General features: G+C 43.1%; 2 protein-coding genes across 2 annotated transcripts; one reads left to right on the top strand and one right to left on the bottom strand.

Annotated features, from left to right (window-relative positions):
* Positions 1-46: 46 nt before the first annotated feature.
* trpm5 (transient receptor potential cation channel, subfamily M, member 5) lies at positions 47-19,035 on the bottom strand (the record flags this gene model as incomplete). Its single annotated transcript, XM_084574916.1, has 26 exons — positions 47-224; positions 307-397; positions 532-604; positions 734-866; positions 1,106-1,284; positions 1,407-1,575; positions 1,694-1,868; positions 1,954-2,086; positions 2,265-2,383; positions 4,473-4,731; positions 4,856-4,957; positions 5,047-5,159; positions 5,933-6,078; positions 6,274-6,397; positions 9,166-9,309; positions 9,714-10,058; positions 11,584-11,702; positions 11,880-11,979; positions 12,305-12,490; positions 12,836-12,900; positions 14,290-14,467; positions 14,589-14,755; positions 15,124-15,304; positions 15,396-15,552; positions 17,289-17,356; positions 19,012-19,035. The coding sequence occupies 26 exons, from the start codon at positions 19,033-19,035 to the stop codon at positions 55-57; spliced, it is 3,720 nt and encodes a 1,239-aa protein (XP_084431042.1). The 3' UTR covers positions 47-54.
* A 1,975-nt stretch (positions 19,036-21,010) lies between these two features.
* Positions 21,011-22,187, top strand: cdkn1ca (cyclin dependent kinase inhibitor 1Ca). The gene is made up of 2 exons (XM_084574980.1): positions 21,011-21,484; positions 21,605-22,187. The coding sequence occupies exons 1-2, from the start codon at positions 21,061-21,063 to the stop codon at positions 21,703-21,705; spliced, it is 525 nt and encodes a 174-aa protein (XP_084431106.1). The 5' UTR covers positions 21,011-21,060; the 3' UTR covers positions 21,706-22,187.

Raw genomic sequence — 22,187 nt, 5'->3', positions numbered from 1 at the left:
TATACAGTATCATTACTGGTCTGTGTGCTACTGTACCAGGTACCATAATCACTTTTATTCATCAATGTAAGGAAATTTCTTGTTGGCTCCGTATCCTGGATGGCCTGGTTTGGCTTCCTTTTCTTCTTTTTTGACTTCTTGTTTGACTTCTTTTTTGACCTCTTTTTCTGGTTGACCCTGAGGTGCGTCCGTGGCACTGCATGCCGTGGCACCTATTAGAGACGCTGACATAATAATAATAATATCAAATTAGACATACAGTACAGACAGCAGTGGAAGTGTATAACCACAGGATTTTTCACTCACCTGGAGCTCTTGGAGCTTCCTTCCCGCATTTGAGCGTGCTCTGAGCAAAGCACTCTGCCATCCAGGACAGCACCTCTCCACAATATCTGACCTAGGGACAAAGCCAAAATAAAATGACTGAGGGTAATGCAAACCGTCTGTCTGAACACTTACACACTAGTTTTTGAAATGAGCAAATGTGACCTGGTAATGCGTGATTACTGAGGTCGCTTTTTCCCGTATTACCTGAGCTTCTATTGACGACATTCGTTTCTCTTGGTCCTTAAACCCACCAACAATCTTCAGCAAGCACTGAACCCTTCATCACAAACAGAATCAGTTAAAATCATCTTGAACCTTGACACAAGCAACAGGTTGGTGTCTGGTTGTTATATGTGTATATAACTAAATATTAGGGGAAAATACAAAATTGCAAAGTAGCAGTTACTTTGAGGAGGTACTCTTGAGTCTCTCCTCGCTGCTCTCCCAGTGTTGGCGCTCCAGTTTTGCCAGGTAGTTCTCTTTCTGAACCGTCTCCCATGTTATAAGCCTCTGGTCTAGTCCTGCCGGCAGCTCCCTCTCTGGCAACGCACACAAACACACGGGGAAGCAATCCAATACTCAATTAACCCAGCAGGCAATTTCCATGAATAGAGTAGGTGAGGGGCAGAGATAAGCGCCGTGTGTGTTTGCCTGTAGTTCATTTCATTTTAATTTAGCCTAATAAGCCACAGGGAATTATTTCAATATCTGCTTGGAACAGTCTCTGGTGGAAATATTACATACTTAAAATTCATACATATATACAGATTCTTCCTACCGAGATGCTCCTGCTTGGACTCGGGCCGTTTGACCAGGCTGAGGAGGAGCTGAGAGAGGTGGCTGATAATGATGAAGGGTGGGGCCAGCGCGGGACGGCTGTGATACTCCACAATCAGGTTATATCTCTGGAACTTCCAGAAGATGTCAGTGTTGCCCTGCACTACCTGGAATGTGTAGCTGCAAATGGGGAAAAAGAACAAAGACCCAATAAAAGTTAATTTTCAAAGGAGCCACTAGGTTAACTAAATTCATCAGACAGACAAACATATGGACGGTTTCCTGGTTTCCTGGCTCCTGACCTGAACATGGCAATGAGGAGGTTGAGCAGCAGGACATTGGTGACAAGAAGGAAGATAACCAGCAGCAGAATGACCAGCCAGTTGGCATAGACGTTTGGACATGGCGGCCGTAGGCCCATGATAATCTCCTCTGAGTCATCGGTGCAGTTCATTTCGGGGAAGCGAGCAGCTGTGCTCCATTTAATGACAGAAAAACAAGCAATAAGGTTACTAGAATTAGCATTCAGCACGGTCAAGATATATCATGATACACTTCGCACAAAATAAACATGGACGGTTGCACGCACCATCTATTTCTTCCAAGGGAATCTGGCCAAAGATGTGCAGGTACGGGCGGTACAAGGCTCTGCGGAACACCCAGTCAATCCTGGGGTCGTTGGGATGGAGGAGAGCCTGGGTGGCGACTCCGTACGCAATGAGCCACACGCTCAGGAAAAAGAGGAAGAAGAAAACGTCCTTCATCTGTAAAAGAGGAGCGGACACGTTTGCATCGTCCCGAACGCGATTCAAAATGTGAATCTGAATGTTTTGATGTCGTTTTGGTCACCATTCTTTCCACAATGATGATCTTGGGGCCCAGCTGCTTGTGGATGGCAAAGATGTGGATCAGACGCAGAGTGAATACCATGAAGTCTATCGCCAGAACTGTCCTTCCTGCCTCATAAGTGTTGGTCGCCATTCTGAAAAATGAAAGAAAACAGACTTAGGCCTAGTGGATGATTCAGTTATTTATTCTCTGTCTTTGCATTCCGTTATTTATCACCTTATACCTTAGTCTATACCATCATGATTGGTCAAAACAGAGCACCCACAGTTATGTTTTATGTTTCAGTGTGATCAGTGTCATTTCTTAACTACCTGCATGAAACCCCAACAACAAAGAGTGAGATGGCAACCATGTCACACTTGTTCCAGTTGTCCTCCACGTAGAGCTTAAACTTCTTCAAGATGTTCATCTCTTCATCAGTGAAGAAGCTCTGTGTCATAAAAAAATATATATATACAAAGAGGTTAAATATTTGGTCTCATGTATAATGTCACAGCCTGCCATTTCTGATGCTGTGTTACATACTGCAGTCGCACCAGGGACAACAGGGGGGTCAGGGGAGGCAGGTGAGGCACTGCTACTATTGGTCTGTGATATCAAATAAAATTTCTGTATGATTCTTGTCATTTGGGCATTTTCCGTTTATTGGGATCTTTTCTCTGTGTGAATGCCAAAAACATTGACTGTGTAGAAGATTGTACGTCTAAGCTTAAAACATTATCAAAACTAGACCTTCAATCTAAACAGGAAGTGGTAAATGATGGAAGATATTTTGTTTCACAGTCTGTATTAAAAATGGATCAAATCATCAGAAGATGTCTCAACTCAGTATACACTATAAAATTTGATCAAGGTGACGGTTTGGTTTTAAATTCAGATATTTCCATTCGTGCTGCTGACATTGTTCCTTTGACCAAAAATGCACCTTATACCTATATGTGCGTCAAGTATATAAAGAGATATGACACTTAACCAGTTAGTGGGGAGGCAGCCAACTGAATGGCGAATTTAAGCTATTCTACTGGGTTCATAATTGCAAATCTGTGCCTCACCAGCCACGAACCTCACCGCACGAGTCTTACACGGGAACACCTGCAGCAGGGCCAAGAGAGAGTTAGCAGATACACGACTCTGCTGCTTTAGAGGCAGCTGCAATGTCCCAAATTCTCAGTCCTGTGAAAGGACTCTTACACCTAGAGCGTAAGGTTGAGTTGTCTCGTGTGGCTCAAACATGGACCTGCAAGTGGGTCAAGAACAGGTGCTAGGTCCCTCGATGGCGCCGTGGGTTTGACAGCAAGCTGAGAGGGCAGTGTGCTGAGAGAGTGGAGTGTAAGCCCTGGCTGTCACTCTGCAAATGCCAACATAATACCTAAATACTTTGACTAACAAACTTACAAACTAACTCATTCACTGCAGCCAGTGAATGCAGTTCAATTAGATATTTTCAGCTTGGATTCAGTTGGAGATTTTGTTGGAGTTTGTATGTTCTCCATGTGACTTTCTGGGTTTTCTCCTGATGCTCTGGCTTTCGCAGTCGAGACATGCACGTAACTGGTGATTCTAAATTGGCCGTAGGTGTGCATACTAATGGTTGTTTGTCTCTCTGCGGCCCTGTGTACATCGCCTCTCAATGCCAGCTAGATTAGGCAGCAGTCTCCAGCGAACCACTACAGGATAAGTGGTTTTCCATTCATAGATAATGAATGGAAATTTCGAAGCAAAGTAGTAGTAAAAGCACAGAATGTGCTTTTCTGTGGCTGTTACAAGATGTAGAAGATGTACAAGACAAGAGTGGGGACAGAGGACAAAGCAGGCTCTAATTTACCTTAAATACATTACCGTTAGATATGGGTTTGAGAAGCTGTGCATGAATGGGTTAAATGCAGAGGAAGGGTGGATAGATAGATGGTAAACCTAGAATCTGTGACCTTGTTCATGAACAGGCACCCCTTTGGCACTGTTTCCCTTCGGGAAAAGGCATGCACCCTAGGGCCATCCTTTTGAAGGCACATGGGCCCCACTGGGCTTGGCAGCATGCCAGAGCTGCCTCAAGCAGTGCGCTTCTTTTTTTGGGGAAATCTGTGCCATAGTTCCCCTCAGCTCAGGGACCTTGTGAGATGCCACACTGAAGAAAAAAGAACGGAAGGAACAGCGGTGAAAGGACTGTCTCATCTGTGGCTTTTGTGCCCAAGGGATGAAGTCTCCACGGGATTAGAGCAGTAAGGGATCGCGCTCGTCTGACCTGGCTCAATGGGAAAGGCTCATGAGTCCTTAAAACCCCAGGGAGAGTGGGCTCACTGTAACAATTCAGATCACCTCCTACTCAGATGTGTCTCACTTGTCAGGCCTGAACACTTTTAATTAAAGTGACTCTCCATCAAAATAGCAGTCACGCGGCATAGAAAGAGAAATCTGTGTCTCAATTAATGATGTGAGATGAACTTCAAATGTTTTTTTTAAAAAAAAACATAAAATGTGATTGCAAGGGAGCCGGTGAGATTTGATGCTTTGACGGTCACCTGTCGAAGTTCCTCCAGCACCAAGGTGAAGACCCAGAAGTAGAGCATTATCTCTGGGGCCCCGGGGCCCAAGGGTGGCGGTGGGCGGAAGTCGAGCAGCAGCACATAGGTGAAGAGGCAGAGGAAGGCGAAGTACATGATGACGTTCCCGAGGAACACGGTGACAGGAGCGCTCCAGAAGCGGCGCCAGCGGCGGAGGAGGAAACGCCACCAGACAGAGGCACAGCTCTGAGCTGCTGGACCTCCAGGTGAGGAGTCCCTGGTAAGGAAAAGACACAAGATGGAACTCTTTTTACGTACAAAATATAATGAAAAAACATGTTATGCTGTCACTGACTGATACATTATCTTTGTGTGTGTCCAGTGAAACGGGGTTGACTCACAAAGGGTCATCGTCATCGGTCAGCAGTAAAGCCTTCTCCGTATCTAGACTGTCCAGCTCCACAAACTGCTCGCCACCATTACGATGATCAAGTTCCTCATCGCTGAAAAAAACCCAAAACACACACACACTGTAAAGGCGGCACATCTGCACGGTGAAGACAAACTGCGTGATCAGGATGGGACGGATCACCTGAACTTTATGAGGTTGGTCCAGATGAGTGGTGGACAGAAGAAAGACACGACAAGTTTGGAGATGGCCGTGTCTGTCGTCATAGCCCCCCACCAAATCTTCGTGAGGAGGGCCTGCAGGAGAAGTTTAGATGTGAGCCTCTGCCGTAAGTTTCACAAGAAGGCCGAACCAACTTACAATGTGAATAAAGTTCACCACTAGGGGGCACCACAGGCCTTAGAACAGTCACACCTTGAAGCATTGAGAGCTTATTTACTGTTGCATCGCATGAGGAGCAACCACAGCTTGACAACAAGGGAGGAAAAAAAATTATTTCCTTCCCTCATCAAAGCGTTTCATGTGACATGTGAACCATTTCCTTACCCACAGCTGCTGACTGCAGTTTGGCATGAAGAAAAAAACGACTCCTGGTGCTTAGTTACCAGCATGTCCACCCTTAGCAAAAAAGATCAGTGAAATCCATATTCTCTTGAAATATTACGCTTGTACTAAATCGTTATTTACAGCTTCCCATTAAAAAAAAAAAGAGCTCTATTATTCCAACTGTGTGCTTTAAATAAAATATTACTTCCCCCCATGCTAGCAGAATACCAATTAACTCTCAGCGATGACTTTCAAATGACAAGGACATCTGTTGGAGAAGTATTTGGGCAAAACTGTGCACTGAATGGAATGGCTGTCTGATGGCATACAGTTAGATGGTAGAACTTCAAATAACTGCACGGCAGCACAATTTTTCAGTACAGCAGGCAGGAAAATAACCTAAGTCTCTTCTTCGAATACACACCATGGTGACTCTGTCCGATGAAAGTAAATTGTTTTTCAATGGCTGAAAGAATCTCGTAAATTGGAGCCAAGCGCACATACGGAAGCGTCTGCTTGTTACCTGAACTCCGTCGTGGGCAAAGAAGGATTTGGCATCGGCCTCCGTTGCCAAGTTAAGGACTGTAGACTTGCTCCAGCAGTGTGTTCTCCTCACTAACAAAGCATAAGCCCTGTCTTCACTGTTGGAGTAACACTCTCCAAAGACGTCTGCCACGGCGAGAACGGCGAGTACACAGAGGAAAAAATACGAAACAAAAAAACGCTCAGATACATTTGAAAAATTTTCAGATTCATATATTATTTCCCTTCCAGTGAGATCTGTTTGTGCTTGTGAAACAAGCTCTGACTCTACTTTTTGCATTCACATTGTCGGCTCGTGTCGTCAGCGGCGTATGTACTCACCAAGAGCAAACTGCTCGTACTTGGCCTCCTTCATACTACGGGCGGACTCGGCCTCAGATTCCAGTCGCGCCATCTCTTTCAGAATCTTACAGCCCGCCAGCGCTGCCGCGACCGCCTCAGGGCCCTGAAGGATTAAAAGAAAGCTGAAGCCAAGAAACGGGTCTGAAAGAGGCCTCTAGCTCAGAATTTCAGAAAGCTGCATCTTTTGCATGTAAATAGTTGTTCTGAGTGCATACATTTATACTTGCGAGTTCCCCTGCTGATTCTAAAGGCCAAGTCTTAGATCTGACTATATAATTTGCAGCCATGCCCACATACAGTATATAATTATTACTAATAAAGGGCTTTGCCACTGTCACCTAAGCTTTGCTGAACACACATTTGAATCTGTTTTCCTTCGCTCCTTCCAGGCATCAGTTTCAGTTCATTTCAACACACGGTTAAAAAGAAAAAATCAGACGTAATTAATCTTGATGGCCATTTACTTGCATAACCATATGTGCTTGAAGGTGCGGATTGATATTAGACTATGCATCACCATGTCTGCTTGATGGTTTTAATAACTTTATGAAATTGCTGGAGCCAGTGGCTGTCTGGATCTGGAGGTTTGGATGATTTTGCAAACTATAGACAATTTTCGGTAAGTAAGTAAGGCTAGCTACCACTGTCAGGCCATGGCTAGCTTAGCTTTGCAGAACAACTGGATACGGGAAAACAACTATCCTGTCTCTTAAACAGTGATGCTCCAAAAAAATTACTCTGAGGGCAAGGTTCAACAGTGCCATATATGGGGTTGTTTTTCACTTGGGGTGGTTTCTAGGTGTTAATCAAGTCGTCTTATCTATCCTGACAGTTATTGCACGTGCATAGAAGCCATCACACATGGCAAGCGTACCCTACTCTGCAGAGGTGGAAAGTAACGAAATACATTTACTCACGTTACTGTATTGAGTAGTTTTTTTGTGTATTTTGTATTTTTCAAGTAGTTTTTAAAATCGGTAATTTAAATTTTACTTGATTACGTTTTGAGTGAAGTATTGTATTTCGCTACATTACAAATCCCATCCGTTACTGAGTAAAAAAAAAAACGTTGACTAACGAAAACCGGAAAAAAAATCGCGCCCGGAACCACGTAGTGACGTATGGTCAGCATGTAGGCTACCACTACCAAGCGCCAAGTCTTTCTGTAGGAGATTGAGAACGAGATGGAGGTGGATCAGAAGAGCGACGACGGTTCAGAGACAGTTTGATTGACAGTTGATTGTTTGAAAAAGTTTTATGGGAGGGTCAGAACTAAAATTGCACATTATACCTTTCCAAGGGTCTTACATGTCATGTGTGACATGTGTTATGTTGTCATTACATGTGTATACATTTGTATAGATTTTTATACATTTGTATAGATTGTTCTTTAATTAAAAACTAAACAGTTTTGGATGTATGACCCCTTGTCCTATTTTCACTACATGGGAGAGATCCCCCGCCTCGTTCTACAGGTTTTTTTTTTTTAATGTAACTAAGTAACTTTTACTTAAAATACATTTTAAATTAGCTACTTATTACTTTTACTTGAGTAATTTTTCAGATGGGTAATTTCATTTGTACTTGAGTAATATTTCATCCAAGTATTGGTACTTTTACTTGAGTACGATATTTTAGTACTTTTTCCACCTCTGCTACTCTGTACGGTTCCCACAGAACTATACTATAGAGAATACAAAGGATATACAAGGTTATATAGGTTATTAGTAATTTGCCATTACAAGAAATAATCTGGTTCATGAGCCCTTATAAATGACCTTCCTTTGTAGCCTTGTGCACGGCGTGTCTGCGGTGCGACTTGTGTGATTTTGTCATGTTCAAAAGCCCACATGTGATGCTCTATAAATTGCTCTATTCACGGTAGCACAAACACTTAAAGGACTAACATCAGAAATGTGTGAATGAAGAGCAGCACACCCAAGCTGAAGGCTCTCTATTTGAAGTTCTTTTCATTTAAATGTACAAAGATTTTGTATCCCTGTCGCTGTATAATGTCACTCCTGGGTTTGCATATATATATATGTATATATATATATATATATATACATATATATATGTACATATTAAACACGTGAGGTTTTCCTAGCATAAGCCAGCCTGCGAGGATAACTGTGATGAAGCCTTCATCACGAGAGATACTTCAAACAATCACATTACGAATGCAGATATCCAGGCCACAGAACGATTTGCAGTGGGGGATGTACACACACTGAATATAATTACCATAATTTCAGATAATGTTTGGAATAAGACGCAGGAAAGGAGCGCATAAGGGTGACCGCCTGTGAGATTACAGTAATTGGTTGCCTTAGTTCAGAGGAGGGCAATAATGAAATGAAAGGTGCGACAAAAGTATCCTCAAAACAAAGAGCAATTAACATTGATTGGTGTCATTTAAACAATTCAAAGAGCATCACTTCCATGTCAGGATATATTTCTCATTAACTTCATCGGGACTTTAGACACGCATGAACTCTCTCACTACAGGTTTGACTGCCTCAGCAAAGCGGCATGACCTTCATTTGAATAATATTCCTGGAGATAAGATACCTTTTTAGTTCACCTCAGTTCTTGATAAATATGCCATTTGCTGGGCTCTTTTATCTCGAGTGACATTTTCCTATGGCATGACTGGCCTGCACCTGCACTGTGCTGGCCCACATCACTCTTGTCACACCCAGTCCAGAATACAAACCATCACAGTATAATTCAGCTCACTTCAGCTCGATCCGAGTAGATTCTTCAAATGCCAGGCACATTTAGGCTGTTACTGATTAAACCTCACCGTGCCGAGATAGTACGAGCCGCAGCTGAACCGACCGACTGACTGAAGAAGTTGACAAGACTAACCATAGCCCAAAAGTAGTTGGCCATCTGCTGTCGGTTCTGAAGGACGGCCCAGAGGAATAGATCCCGCCAAGGATGTTCGCTGCGCTCCTCTAACTCAGCCAGGTTCTTCTGGCTGTGGAACAGTCGACCCTTTGCTGGCCTCTCCTGGAGCACACAGACAGTACACTGATATGTATTGAACATATAGAAAACGAGGTAGCAGCACAGGGTTTACAGAATGCACAATGCTCACAGTACTCACGCAACCTATAGCTGTCACCAATGTAAAACCAGTTACCTTCTTTCCCAATGAGGAAATACAACATAAAATGTGCATATTGTCTTCTTCACTGCATCTTTCAGGCCTTTAATGATTTCAAATCAAACTGTCTGAGAGGGTTAGACTTACAGGAAAATGCAATCTGGGACAAGTTTTCACATATATTCCTTGTTTCATTTTAAAATGGTAAGCCATATAGAACGAAAACAAAGCAATTACAAGCTGCAACCTAGCTCTGAAAGTATTGCTTATTCAGCGCAGTATGATTCGCTACAGCAATATCACTAACCGTGGGAATCTTTTGGTAAAAGCCTTTACAGGAGTCATGGAGGAAGTCCTTCAGCACTTTGGCGACCTCGTACAGGGTGAAGCGTTTCCGGTCCCCCTGATCAGGGGGATGGTGGACAGGCGGACCAGGTGTCCTTGCGGCTCCCAGCAGGAGCTGCTTCTCCTCGTACTTTTTGAGGAGCAGGTTGTGAAGGAGGCTCTTCTCCGAGACGGACCAGTAAAGCTCCTGTAGGCGCCCGTAGGTGAGGAACTCGCCCAGGTTCACGCCGTTGTCCACGAAGAGGCGCACAAAGTCCGGTTTGTCGTTGATCAGCGCGTCCATCATCACTTCTTCAAGGTCACATGCCTGCAGAGATGATTAGTCTTTGATATGATGACTTGTAAAGCACTGACAATCTCTCCTTTATGTAAAGACATTCTTGTAATTTTGAGGTTCTTCTGATCTTTATTTCGATGCATACTGGCTTCTAATGAGTCACTACTAGTCAATAAGTCCCTTTCATATTGTTTGCCGTGAGATTTTGTACCGACATCCACGGTCCTCTGAGGGTGATTCTTACTTGTACATCAAGTGCACTTAGGTCGATATCAAAAAAGGATAGCATGCTAAACTAACAATCTAAACATGAAATGCATTGTATCTGACAGAGTATGTCAGTATTATGTAAGTGACTCTGAGTCAATATTGAGCTCAGTGCACAGCTGTAGTTATCTATGAGTACCATTCACAAAGCAGTAAGCACAGGTCTTGCTTTCAATACATTCAATATGCTCAACTGTAACTTGATTGCAGTCGTCGTGGGTCGTCAGGGCCAGCAAAGCCTTCTCTGCTGGCCTAAACTTTTTCAAAATCACTGACTTACATTTTAATATTTTCCTATTAATCTTATTAAATTACTCCCAATAGCCTATGCTATTCATTTTATGACTCCTCTGTCTCTCAGCCGCGGTGCTTCTGGCAGTGTAACTTTGCATTAGAGCTTTTATCCAATCATATTTCAGCCATCATGTGTTGCCGGAGTCAAAGAAATCTGCCTGGGCCTTCACAATTAAAACTGCAGGCGGCTGAAGCTTGAAATACATTGTAACAACGCTGTTCCTTTAACCAATCACATGTCAAGTTCGTATTCATAGACCTTCTCTGTGGCCTACGGCAGCATCAGCATTTTCACGTCCTCTGATTGGAGGGTCAGACAGCCGCTCCGTTTAAGCCAAGCTAGTGGTTCATGTTCATCTGTTGTGAGCTGCACGACCAAATCGACTTCGAAGGAAAAGCTGGACATTGTGAGGAAAGGTCTCCCAAACCTGGAGCTAGCTAGTCTGACCCAGCCGGGGAAAGGGTGTGTGCGCTACTTTCAGGTCAGCAACTATGTGCGCTACCCTTGGCTGAAAGGTTCCATGGGAAAACTTGGAATTGTTCTGGTGAGTAAAATGAATTATATTTACATCTTTTATGTATATTTTTGCCATTTTATTGGGACGACATTGATGCTTCTGCTGGATTTGACGTATGTGGCAGCTGAAGCTGCAGTGAATGAGAGGAGACTATTTGAATTGTCCTAAGTGAGTTTATTGCTTTAGTAATGCCATTCCTCTCGCTATATGAGATACCCGTCTACGATGTAACGTCCTGTTTTATTGCGTATCTGTATGAGGTTGATGGTTTCTACAGCAGTGCTGTCATAGCGATCATATTAAGAGGTGTTTTGAATGAGGCTGGAGGTCATTGAAGGTCTAGGTGGCAAATATGTGGCCTGCCACTGCTTGATTGTAAGCTGAGAAGTGGTAAGCTCACTCCTGCTGAGCGTTGCTTTGAACACAGATGACAGAGAAACCTCTGATCGATTTACCATGAAAGTTTTTGCCCTCACCTTCCACTCCACATCCCCGTTAAATATGTCACTTTTGGCAATATCCACTCTGTTCCAGGCCACGGCCAGCTTCAGTTCATCCAGGAAGTCTTGTGCTTCCTGACTCTGGCTCTTGCAAGCTGATAAACACACACACAGACGAAGAAAATGTCAACAGGTTCACCGCCTCTGAAGGGCTCAAAATGTCAAGGCTCTCCGTCATATATAACAATTGTCAAACGTCAGAAACCTATAATTGTACAGCCTTAGGAAATTACTAGTTTCTTGAACATATCTCTCACGAGAAGCACTTTTACCCTTGACTAGAGCTTTGAGAATGACCGTATCCAGCTCAGAGCTTTCCTGCTCAGGGTCGTGCACAGTAAGGAGGTGTCCATGATCAAGAATCTTCTGGATCTGGTGAGCAGGATGAGGCAATTATTTAAGAAAATAACATAATTTGAGTTAGTAAATGTGCAGTTTTAATCATTGTTTTCTACGATCAGAATACCTTCTCTGTATGTGTAAATGGAAAAAAAAGTACCCATATCCCACCCTCCTCCTTCATATGCTAAACTAGGTCATCACACAGAAATTTTCAAGATAACCATGAAAATCTAGCTTCTTCTTAGCTTCCCTCCCATTCCTTCCCCGTGTGCCCCACATTTCTGGCAATGTTCAAGTCTTGTGATGTTCATATCTGGGTATGTGCCTGCCTCCACGCTGTGCACATCGCTCTTACCAGCTTGACCCAGTTACTGATGTCTGTGCTGTGGTGGGCATTTGGAAAGGTGTCCAGCAGCAGCTCGTGAACACTGTCCGTATCCCAGCAGCCCCTATTCATCAGTGTGACAAGGATGTCAGCCACGCCTCCAGAGCCTGCTAGGATCAGCCATGGTGTCGAATTGCCAATGCCTTTATACATTCTCTGCAGGAAGGCACGCAATGTTCAGGTAAATTCTCTGCTGGCGTTATATTTGAATGCTTGTCAACTAAATATCAAGAGAGATTTTTATTGTTCGGATAAAGTTCTCATCAGTTATTCCACTTTTTATGCAAAAGAGATGGTAATACTTTTTTGGTTGGAATGAATTTGCCTGTCAGAATTTCGGGCTTTTGGCTTGCTGCTTCTGAAAGACTTCTGAAAGTCTAACTCTCAAGGCTCTATTTGGCTGTGCAGTTTGAAATGACACAACATATCGGATTTTCAAAAGGTCTGTTTGAGGTCATGCCTTTAAATTTCTTGAACACAGCCTTGTAAAATAAAACTTACCTTCAGGATCCTCGGTTCTCCGTGGACCAGGAGACACAGAACAGGGATCTCGAAGCTTCCTGTGCCTGAAAAGCACCAAAGAGTACTTTCATATTAATATCTTTTGCATAGCAGAGAGTGTTGCAGATGATTTGCCCGCCAGCTATTACTTTACTGTACGAATGGTACGTAGGCTATAGATTTAACTGCATTAAATGCTGAGTCCAGAACTCATAAAGAAGAAGGGGTCGTGCAATAATGTGAAACATCTTGAACGAGTAGTTTTATATGTTTTTAGAGTCTTTACTTTTATAGTTCCTAATAAAATGTATGTGCTTAGCTGTGTTTGCCGTTCGCACTGAGAAGGACTGGATTTTTTTTGTTTTTCAATTCCGCTGTTGTCTCTGTGAAATAATATCTTTGTCACAGGTCCCCTTTGTCTCCGTGCTGTGAACACTAGAGTGTGACATTTTTTTTTTTCTGTGTTTGTTTGGAAGCCTCTCAAGATAAAAGCCTGTTTCCCATTCATCATCTCGTAACTCTTCATATTTGTCTTGTGCAGGATCTGAGGGTGCTAAAAATGGCCTCGCATGGAGGCGCATATTGTCAGTAGGCAAGGCATAAAAATGGTCGGGGCCTCCAGGCCATTAGGGGGCGAGCTCGAGGGCTGGAAAACTTTAAACTACAGCAGTGGCAATGTGCTTATGACAGTAGGAGACCTCTCTAAGGAGAAAAGAAAGTAAGACAGTGGTAAGTGAAGCAGGTAATGAGGATTAATAACTGTATACTGCTAGTTTAGCTTTAACTATGGGGGAAAGACATATAAAATAAGTAGCCCTTGTATCACATCTTGTGTTTGGTCTTTCCTTGACGGTTAACGTAACTTAAATTGTCTGGCTGTGCAGTGTGTCCAGCTCTGTTGTTCGTGACCAAGTCTAGAGTGTGCACAGCCGGCGTTAGTTGAGACACCACCACCACCACCAATCGACTTGTTAACTTAGCTAGGAGGCTGAAAGAAAGTGAAAAAGCAACTTGATTATTTTGCCTCGGGCCCTGATAGACTCTAAAATTGTCTCTGGCCTTGCAGCTATATTATGTGTAAGTTAATGCATGATTCAAAAAGAGAACTTTACCCGACTGTTGTACCTGTGCACATTTTTGAAGCTCATGATTTTACATCAATATAAAAACGTCATAAATCATTAAAGAGGTCTTTTTTTAAAAAAAAAAGAGACAACGATAGCACGTGCGCTATTTACAGCACCACATGAAATAATGCTTAATGCATCTATAATTCAATACCATGAAAGCTGACATTTGTCAGAATGAATATATTTAAGTACATTTTACTGCCACATCTACGCTGTTTTACATAAGTAAAAGTGAATGCATTAAGACATTTTAAGATATAGTATTTTTATTGTAAGGGTTCTCGCCATATATCTAGGACACAGTAGTGACTTTAAGGATTTTACCTCCATAACCAGTGCGCTGAAGAGAGATGTGCTTGAGCAGCTTCACCCTCATTTCACTGGTGGCTCCTGGTCTGTTGGGATCCTCTTCCACCAGCACAAAGTGGGAATGGTGGCTGTCCAGGGAATACACTGACCCGTGCGGTAAGTCCTGAGGCATGTACGCCGCGGGCTCATCCACCTTAACGAAACGAATATAGACACGCAGGATGACATGGGACAGCACGAATGTGGAAGATATAAATATTCGCTCATAAGTTCTGCTTTTGTCGGCCCTGCATTGTCTGCATATGATCAGAAACCTTGGCAGTGAGCAGCGCCTCTCGGTTGTGTATCATGTTCCAGGGTGCGATGCCAATGGCCACCACTCGAACTTTAGAGGAGGTGCTGGCCAAGGAGTGATCTCGCACCGCCTGGCCCAAGTGCTTAGTGATGCCAAATCGAAGGCCATTAGTCAAAATCCATGCCCCTGGAGGACGGAGAAGGAGTTGATTGTGTGTGTGTGAGCGGTTTTGAACATTTGATACTAAATTCTGCAAGGACTATGAGTATTAGGTCAGAAAGCTGTGTCCAAGATTACATAGTGAACAACTGTGCTAAAGTTGGTGGAAATGAGACTTTTGGTGATATAGTTTTAAAGAGCGCTATGCAATTGAACAAAATACATGAAAAACACAAAGTTCTTAAAGAAGAATAACAATTTAAACTTCTAAATATAACACAGACTTCTTTCTTGGTGACATTTTTCAATTCTATTCTATTGCTGCCACCAACCAGCCATTAGGGGACAACATGGAATCGATCCCCTTGATTCAAAAGGCCAGTTTTGATTCCTACCTGTGCTTTGTGCAGCCTTCACCAGTCCTTTCCTCAGAGTGTCCCTGAGCCATGGCTTCATCTGAGCCAGCTCATCTCCTCCCACCAGCGCCACCACCAGGTGTGGAGGAGCAAGGCCCCACTCTTCTGTCAACATCTGGTAGATCAGCACCGGGTCTGTGTTGCTGCGCACCCTCACGAACTGAACGACAGGAAGATGCAGGTTGAGATGTCGTTACTCTGCAAGCCCCTTGCCGTGTTGTCGTTGTATTTGCTTAGCCATCCAGTCTCACCTTTCCTCTCGTCTTGGTTGAGCCAACGAAGTCAATGTCACCCACTCGTCCGGCCGCCCAGTGACTCTTCTCCTTCTTCATCCTGCTGGCCAGGCCTCTGGCCACATTTTCCAGAGTCTCATCCACCGTAGAGCAGCATGAGCAGCCCAGGAGGACACTGAAAAAACACACATGAGATGAATAAGTGTTTAATGCAATCCTTTCCAACACACCAAAAACTTAAAGGGGAACTACTGTTTTTTACAACCTGAACCTTATTTCTAGCATAAAATAAGATTGTTTACTCACCCATATAACTTTTGTGTCATTTGCACTCGTTCAGGAGATAATTAGATCAGCATATATCCATATAGCGGGAGTGACTGGGGCACAGAGACACAGCCTCTAAATAATGCATTATCTGCCGCGAAACTCGATAATGCGTTATTTAGAGGCTGCATCTTGGTGCCCGAGTCATTCCCGCAATATGGATATATAAAAAAAAATTGTCCCTTTAGATCAGGGGTGTCAAACATATGGCCCGGGGGCCAAAACTGGCCCAACAGAGGGTCCAATCTGGCCCGCACGATGAATCTTGCAAAAATTACATTGAAAAAAATTTTCAAGAAGCAATTTGCTATTCCGAGGGTTCACACAGTTTTTGTAAGAATTGTGGCCATAACACAACACTGAAACCTAGAACTATACATAATTTACACTTATTTTCTTAAGAAATTTCTGGTTGTTCATTACATGATTTCTAATAGAATAGTTGATGATTAAATGTAAGCATTTTCATTTTTTCACATTATTTATAGGTTAATATGCTATTGTGTTACCAGTCCGGCCCCCTTGAGATCAAATTGGGCTGCATGTGGTCCTTGAACTAAAATGAGTTTGACACCCCTGCTTTAGATCATCCCAGGAATCCCAGGTTCATCAACACAAACTGACAAACTCTCTTTTTGAAACATTAAAATACTAAAGGTATCATTTCTCCCACTGTGTAATGTCTTGTTATTTTGCAGGAATTTTTTAATAAATGACATTTCCGGGAAGGCAAAGACAGAGGTTAACACATCCATGTGAACATTTCTAAATCTATTTGGATGAGCACCTGAATAGCGATGGAGGGAATTATTCCATGGAAATGTTCATTACACGCCACACATATTTCTGCCTACGCAACTTTCTACCACTATGCCAATTTTCTTTTTTTTTTTGGCTCAGATTTTGGGTTTGATTCGAACAAATATTATCCAGTGTTATGCTCCACTTGAAAATGCTATTATTTTTTATATGCCGCAGTATTTAGTCTGATACATAATTTGAGACAACTCATTAATTCATGCACGACTATAACGTCACTCACCGTTGTGAAGCTTTGAGCTGTATTACGATGGATACTGCGTGGAAGCAGACCTAAATGCAGAGATGGATGAAAATCTACACACATTCGATCACTAAAAATAACTCATTTGTGTGTTTTGCATAGGCTGAGGGTACTCTGAATGCTTTGTGGTTTGGCTGCTTTGCTCATAATCTCCTCAAGAACGTAGCACATTGCTTTTCTTGGTATTTGATAGTGGGGAAAGCATTTCATCCCGCAGCTCAGAAATTACCAGCTCTCATGAATAATTTAACTGGAAAACTCCAACACATTAGTTTAGACTTGTTAGCCCAGCACAAATGCTTCCTGTCGCACCTCTTTCATTTATGGCCTCCTAATCACTCGACTGATCTGATAGCTTGCACATTTTTTTTTCTTTTTATGTGATCCAATGGAGATTTCTTAATTGTGAACAGCACAGTGTTTAGTTTCAGATAAGAACCCCTGCCAGCTGCTGCTATAAACGTGCTGCCCTTGTAACTTCATGAGGAGAGTACAGTGTTCACACTGTATGACTTGCACACCTGTGTTCCTCTGACCACTCCAGCGCGTCCCCACAGCGCAGGCATCGCGTCTGCGGCTGTAATGTCCCCTGCAAACAAATGAATACACAGATATTACGACGGTTTCCCTCTAAATCTATTATGACTCACTCACCACTCATTTTACAGGTGGGGCGGGTTCTTAGAAGCACTTGTGGTCAATGCAAAGCTGGCAAATTTTCATTCTCGCTCCATATGCAAAGTGCTTCCTGCCTGACGTTTGAACCGGCAATTAATGCTGCCACTCACAGGCTGGCTCGAACGCGGGCCTCCGCCGGAAAACTTTAACATTGAACGATGTGATGTGCAGCACTGTGCAGAACTGTAGGGTTTCTTGTTCTCCGTGCATCAGGAACGGGTCGTATAAGGCCCGGCATTTATTGTGCAGCGTGAAAACATCACCAAACAAACAGCTAGAGTCATGAAGGACTACCTTCAGCGTCGGGAAGAACCGAGAGACCCGCAACACATGGTTCAACCTTCACAGAGCACCATTTATCTTAAAAGAGTCAGCAAGGCATCTGGGATTAAGAGGCAGAATAATTACCTTTAGCAAGTTCACCAAGATGCCTGATATAACCTACATGCCAAGTGCATTATAGTCCAACTAAATATTGATTTAGTTTACTTTTCTATGTACTGCTGCACAAAGTAAGAAATATCCATGGCATTTATTCTAAAAGCATCCTCTTGCACAGCACTGCATACCTGAAAATTTGCTTTTGACACCATGACTCTGTTTGTCTGCCGCTATTGTCTTACTGTGAAAACAGCCACATTCTGTTTATCTCCGAATTATTCTTTTCATAGGAATAAATGACACCGAGTTCAAAAAGGAAACTCATTCATTATTGATAAGATTATCCATTTGGCTCAGCAGACCGAGACTTTTATCAGCCAGCCTTATTTGCATGGGCACTTGAGCTGCTCGTGAGAGATGATTAAAACCCAAACTGCAACAGAGGTGCGCGTTCCTGCCGAGCCATCTGTTAACGTAAGCGAGCAGCTTGTTGTGGAAGCGTTTATTTGACTACAGGTCTGGGTCTGGAAGGGAAGAGACTGCATGGGCATGCAAACACGGCGATTTGCATGCAAAGGCAAGGGAAAGGACGTCCAGCTGTGTGGGCGTGCATGCGTGTGTGGGCATCTCAGGGAGAGAGGGACCCCTTCCGTTTACACACACTTTATAATTAGCTTAAAGTCTGTCATAATGATCTTTGTTATAGTAATTTAAAACAGTAGGGTCCAGCAAGCCCCCCTGGACCTCCTTTAAGTGCAAATGCACTCTCACTAAGCAAAGAAATATAATGCGTCAAGTAACATTTGTTTTTGAATCATAATTTTGTCGCCAACAGTAAGAGATAAAATGCTCCTATGATTTCCAATCAAAGTAATAAAACAAAATATTGTACAAGCTGAGAAAGCAAAATTGCCTGCTGGGTTCCTAATCTTTTTAGTGTTGTAATTTTTGTTTACCATAGTCTATATAATGGTAGCACACGGCTTAGCTGGGTTATTAGTTGATGAAATACACATTTACATTCGTAATTCTTCTATAACTTCTATAATAAATACTGTACATCTCAACGCACAAGTATACAGAAAGAGAAACACTACGTGAAAGCGTTTTAATTCGTGCAGAAAGCTGCCCAAAGTTGGATATTCCTACAGTTGTGTAAAGACAGCATCTACCATGCATACTCACCAGAGGTGTGTCTTTCTCCTGCATGGTGAAATGTACGTTCCTCTCTTTCTCCTCCTGAACCATACCTGCAAGGGCTCAGAGGTTTTACATCCACAAGCCTCAGGTGAACCACTTGGGTCCCCAGGGAGCTGCCTGAAGGTGGTGCTTTTCCCCTCAGCCAATCCCCGATGCTGCTGTGCGCCATTACTTTGCATGTTGGTCAGTCAACCGCACATTGCTCTCATAAGGACCACACCTTTACTGTTAAAATGCACGGCTGTGTGTTTGGCTTCTGCACACTTCTGTTCATGGACATCTGCTGAGTTATACACCGATCAGCCAAAACATTAAAACCATTGAGAAGTAAATACTATTGACCATCTTGTTACAATCCAGTGTTCTGCTGAGAAACTTTTGAACCTAGCATTCATGTGGATGCTACTTAGACATGAACCACCCACCTAGACCAGACCAGGCACCCCCACCCCATAGCAATGACACTCCTTGACGGCAGCAGCCATCCCCAGCAGGATGCAGCCTGACGCAGGCACACACACACAAATGGTTTAGAAACAACTAAAAAAAACATGAAAACAGCACAAGGTGTTGACCTGGCCTCCAAGTTCACTAGATCCCTAACTGATCAAGTATCTGTGGGATGCACTGGAACAAGCCTGGTCCACAGAGGCCCCTCCCCTCAACCCACAGAACCCAAAAGCCCCCCGCTATCAACACTGTGTTGCCAGACACCACAGGACACCCTTCAGAAGGCCCATGTCCATTCTCTGATGAGTCACAACTGTTTTGGAGGCACAAGGGAGACCTACACAATATAAGGAAGGTGGTTATAATGTTATGCCTGATCGGTGTACATTTCAAAGGCGCTGAATAGAAAATGTCAGCATTGATCAATACAGTCAGAGGGAGAGCGCTGTAATATTTAATGTGGGTGGAATGGAGACAAATGTGTAATATATATTCTAAATTAAAATGATTGCCCAATGAATTTCACATCAGTCTTGAACTCCATCACAACACGTTGGGCTTACTGTCATTGCACCACCGTTGTAATGCAGAGCCGCAACTGAATTTGCCAACTGTGTATTGACACTACTCTAGGAGCCTCTGAGAACGAGGCCTGGAGGTCAACAAATTCAAAATCAAGGTGGGAAAAGTGAATGTTTCCTCCCTCATTACAGCCGCTCAGATTTTCTTTCACAAGGCCCATGACCCCCAGCTTCCTTCAGTTGCCAGCAAAGCAGACTGGCCGCGTTCTTACTGTTGGCTATGAGAACAAGGCCATCTGCCAGTTTTACTGCAAAATAAATAAATAATATCTACAGCCTAGTAAGAAAAAAATGCGAGGCTTTCATAAACTCTAATACGCAGGGAAATCTCCTCTTCTAGTGTTTCTTGTTTTGTTTTGTTTTTTAAAAAAAGGCAATTCAATTTAGCTAATCCATTGTAATTACTGTATGTTGTCCAACTTATATCATCTCCTTATTTGAAAAACATTTCCGTCTGTACATTTTAACAATCAGGTTTATTTAGGCGGGAAGACGTAGGTCTTTGTGGCCACTAATCCCATTTCCCTGAAGGCTGCTGCTTTTTTCAATTAAGCAAAAAATATATATCTTAACTCACACAGAAAATGGTCACTACAGCAGTTCTGGTTGTGGAATTGTTTTGCTCTTTCTGACACTTTGTGCAAATTAAAAGTAGGATGCACTCAAAGTGATGTATTGGGCCATGCGCAGAGGCTGTCATTGTTATGATAAATGAAATGGATCATTGCTTGTTAGGGCTTTAGAGCAACAGGGCTTTTGTTGGTGGTCTCAATGGTCTCCATCCTACGATGAATGAATCTCGCCCCCGCCCCTCATCCGCTAATTCAGACAGCTGCAGCCAATCAGGAGCCTCTCCTCATTGTATACAAACAAAACATCGTGCGCCCTGCAGCCTTTTAAATCGCCCCGCAGCTGTGTGCTCAGCAGAGCAGACCAGGGAGAGACAGCGCCAACAGCTTTCCCAGTAAACTACACAAAAAGTTTCCCCAGATTCGTTTGAAGGATGAATCCCATCAGGTGCAGAGAGTCGGTTTGCAGGAATCTGTTTGGCCCGGTGGACCACGACCAGCTGCGCCGGGACTTGAAGCAGAAGCTCCATGAAATAGCAGAGGAAGACAGCCGGCGCTGGAACTTTAACTTTGAGTGCGAAGCGCCGCTTCCCGGCAGGTTTCAGTGGGAGGAAGTACCCGCAGACTGCGCTGCGCCTTTCTACCAGGAATCCGCGCAGGCGAAGGACGCTGCCAGTTCTTCGGACTCCGAGGTTGTCAGCAGGCTGAGCGACTGCGAGGAAAGCGCAAGGGCGGACCAGGAGAACTGTTCCAGCATCTCCAACACACGCAAACGTCCCGCCGAAGTGACGCCAGTCAGGAGGAAGAGGACGCACTCCAAGTCGGCAGCCAAGCCCAGAAACAACGCGCGAATTACAGGTACAGAGCAAGTCTTTGGCGTGAGTTTGTCAGCTGATCTTTGAAACCTGACAATACTGGATTAAATGGACTGAACATGAAGTGATTAAACATCTTTTCTCTTCCTTTTTTTTCTGGCAGATTTTTTCACAAAGAGAAAGAGGACGACAGAAACCAAGAGCATCCTGAGTCCTTTCCACGCCAGTTCAAATGATGCAGCTCTGTGCAAGACAATAAGATGAACCTGTGTCTGAAAACTGACTTTTTATATTTCTACAAATATTTTCAACAAAGAGGACAAAGGCCTATTCGCTGCACCGAAGGATTTTGTTTCATTTTATTCTATTTTATTTAATCTTATTTGTGTTTCAGATGAAATGCTACAGTTTTGTGTTAGTGTTATTTATTTTATTTATGAACTAGTTTATTTAATGTCTTTCTATTATTTACTCATGTACGTTAACTTGTGTTCTCTTCTCAGTGTTTCCTTCATCCTTGTTGGTTTGTGAACAGAAATATTTAAAAAAAAACTGAATGAATTTTTCTTTGCTTTCTTTATTTTTTTGTCCACCTCTGTTGTTGATTACTCTGAGCTGCTTCTGTTACTTGTATACCAAGTAAGGCACTATTTTATTCTTGAAATTTGTATTTAAAAGATGAATGAAAAAAGCTTGAAAGTTTCTATAAATGTTACTTTTTTTAAAATAAACTGTGCTATCGGTGA

Source organism: Chelon labrosus (genome assembly GCF_963514085.1).
Source record: "Chelon labrosus genome assembly, chromosome: 3".
Lineage (NCBI taxonomy): Eukaryota > Metazoa > Chordata > Actinopteri > Mugiliformes > Mugilidae > Chelon > Chelon labrosus.
This window is presented reverse-complemented; position numbering and strand designations above follow the sequence as displayed.

What these genes read in the sequence shown, in the direction of transcription:
- cdkn1ca (XM_084574980.1), top strand. Translation starts at nt 21,061, where the DNA reads ATGAATCCCATCAGGTGCAGAGAGTCGGTTTGCAGGAATCTGTTTGGC. An exon ending in AAACAACGCGCGAATTACAG is followed by an intron (nt 21,485 to 21,604) that starts GTACAGAGCAAG and finishes TTTTTCTGGCAG; the next exon opens with ATTTTTTCACAAAGAGAAAG.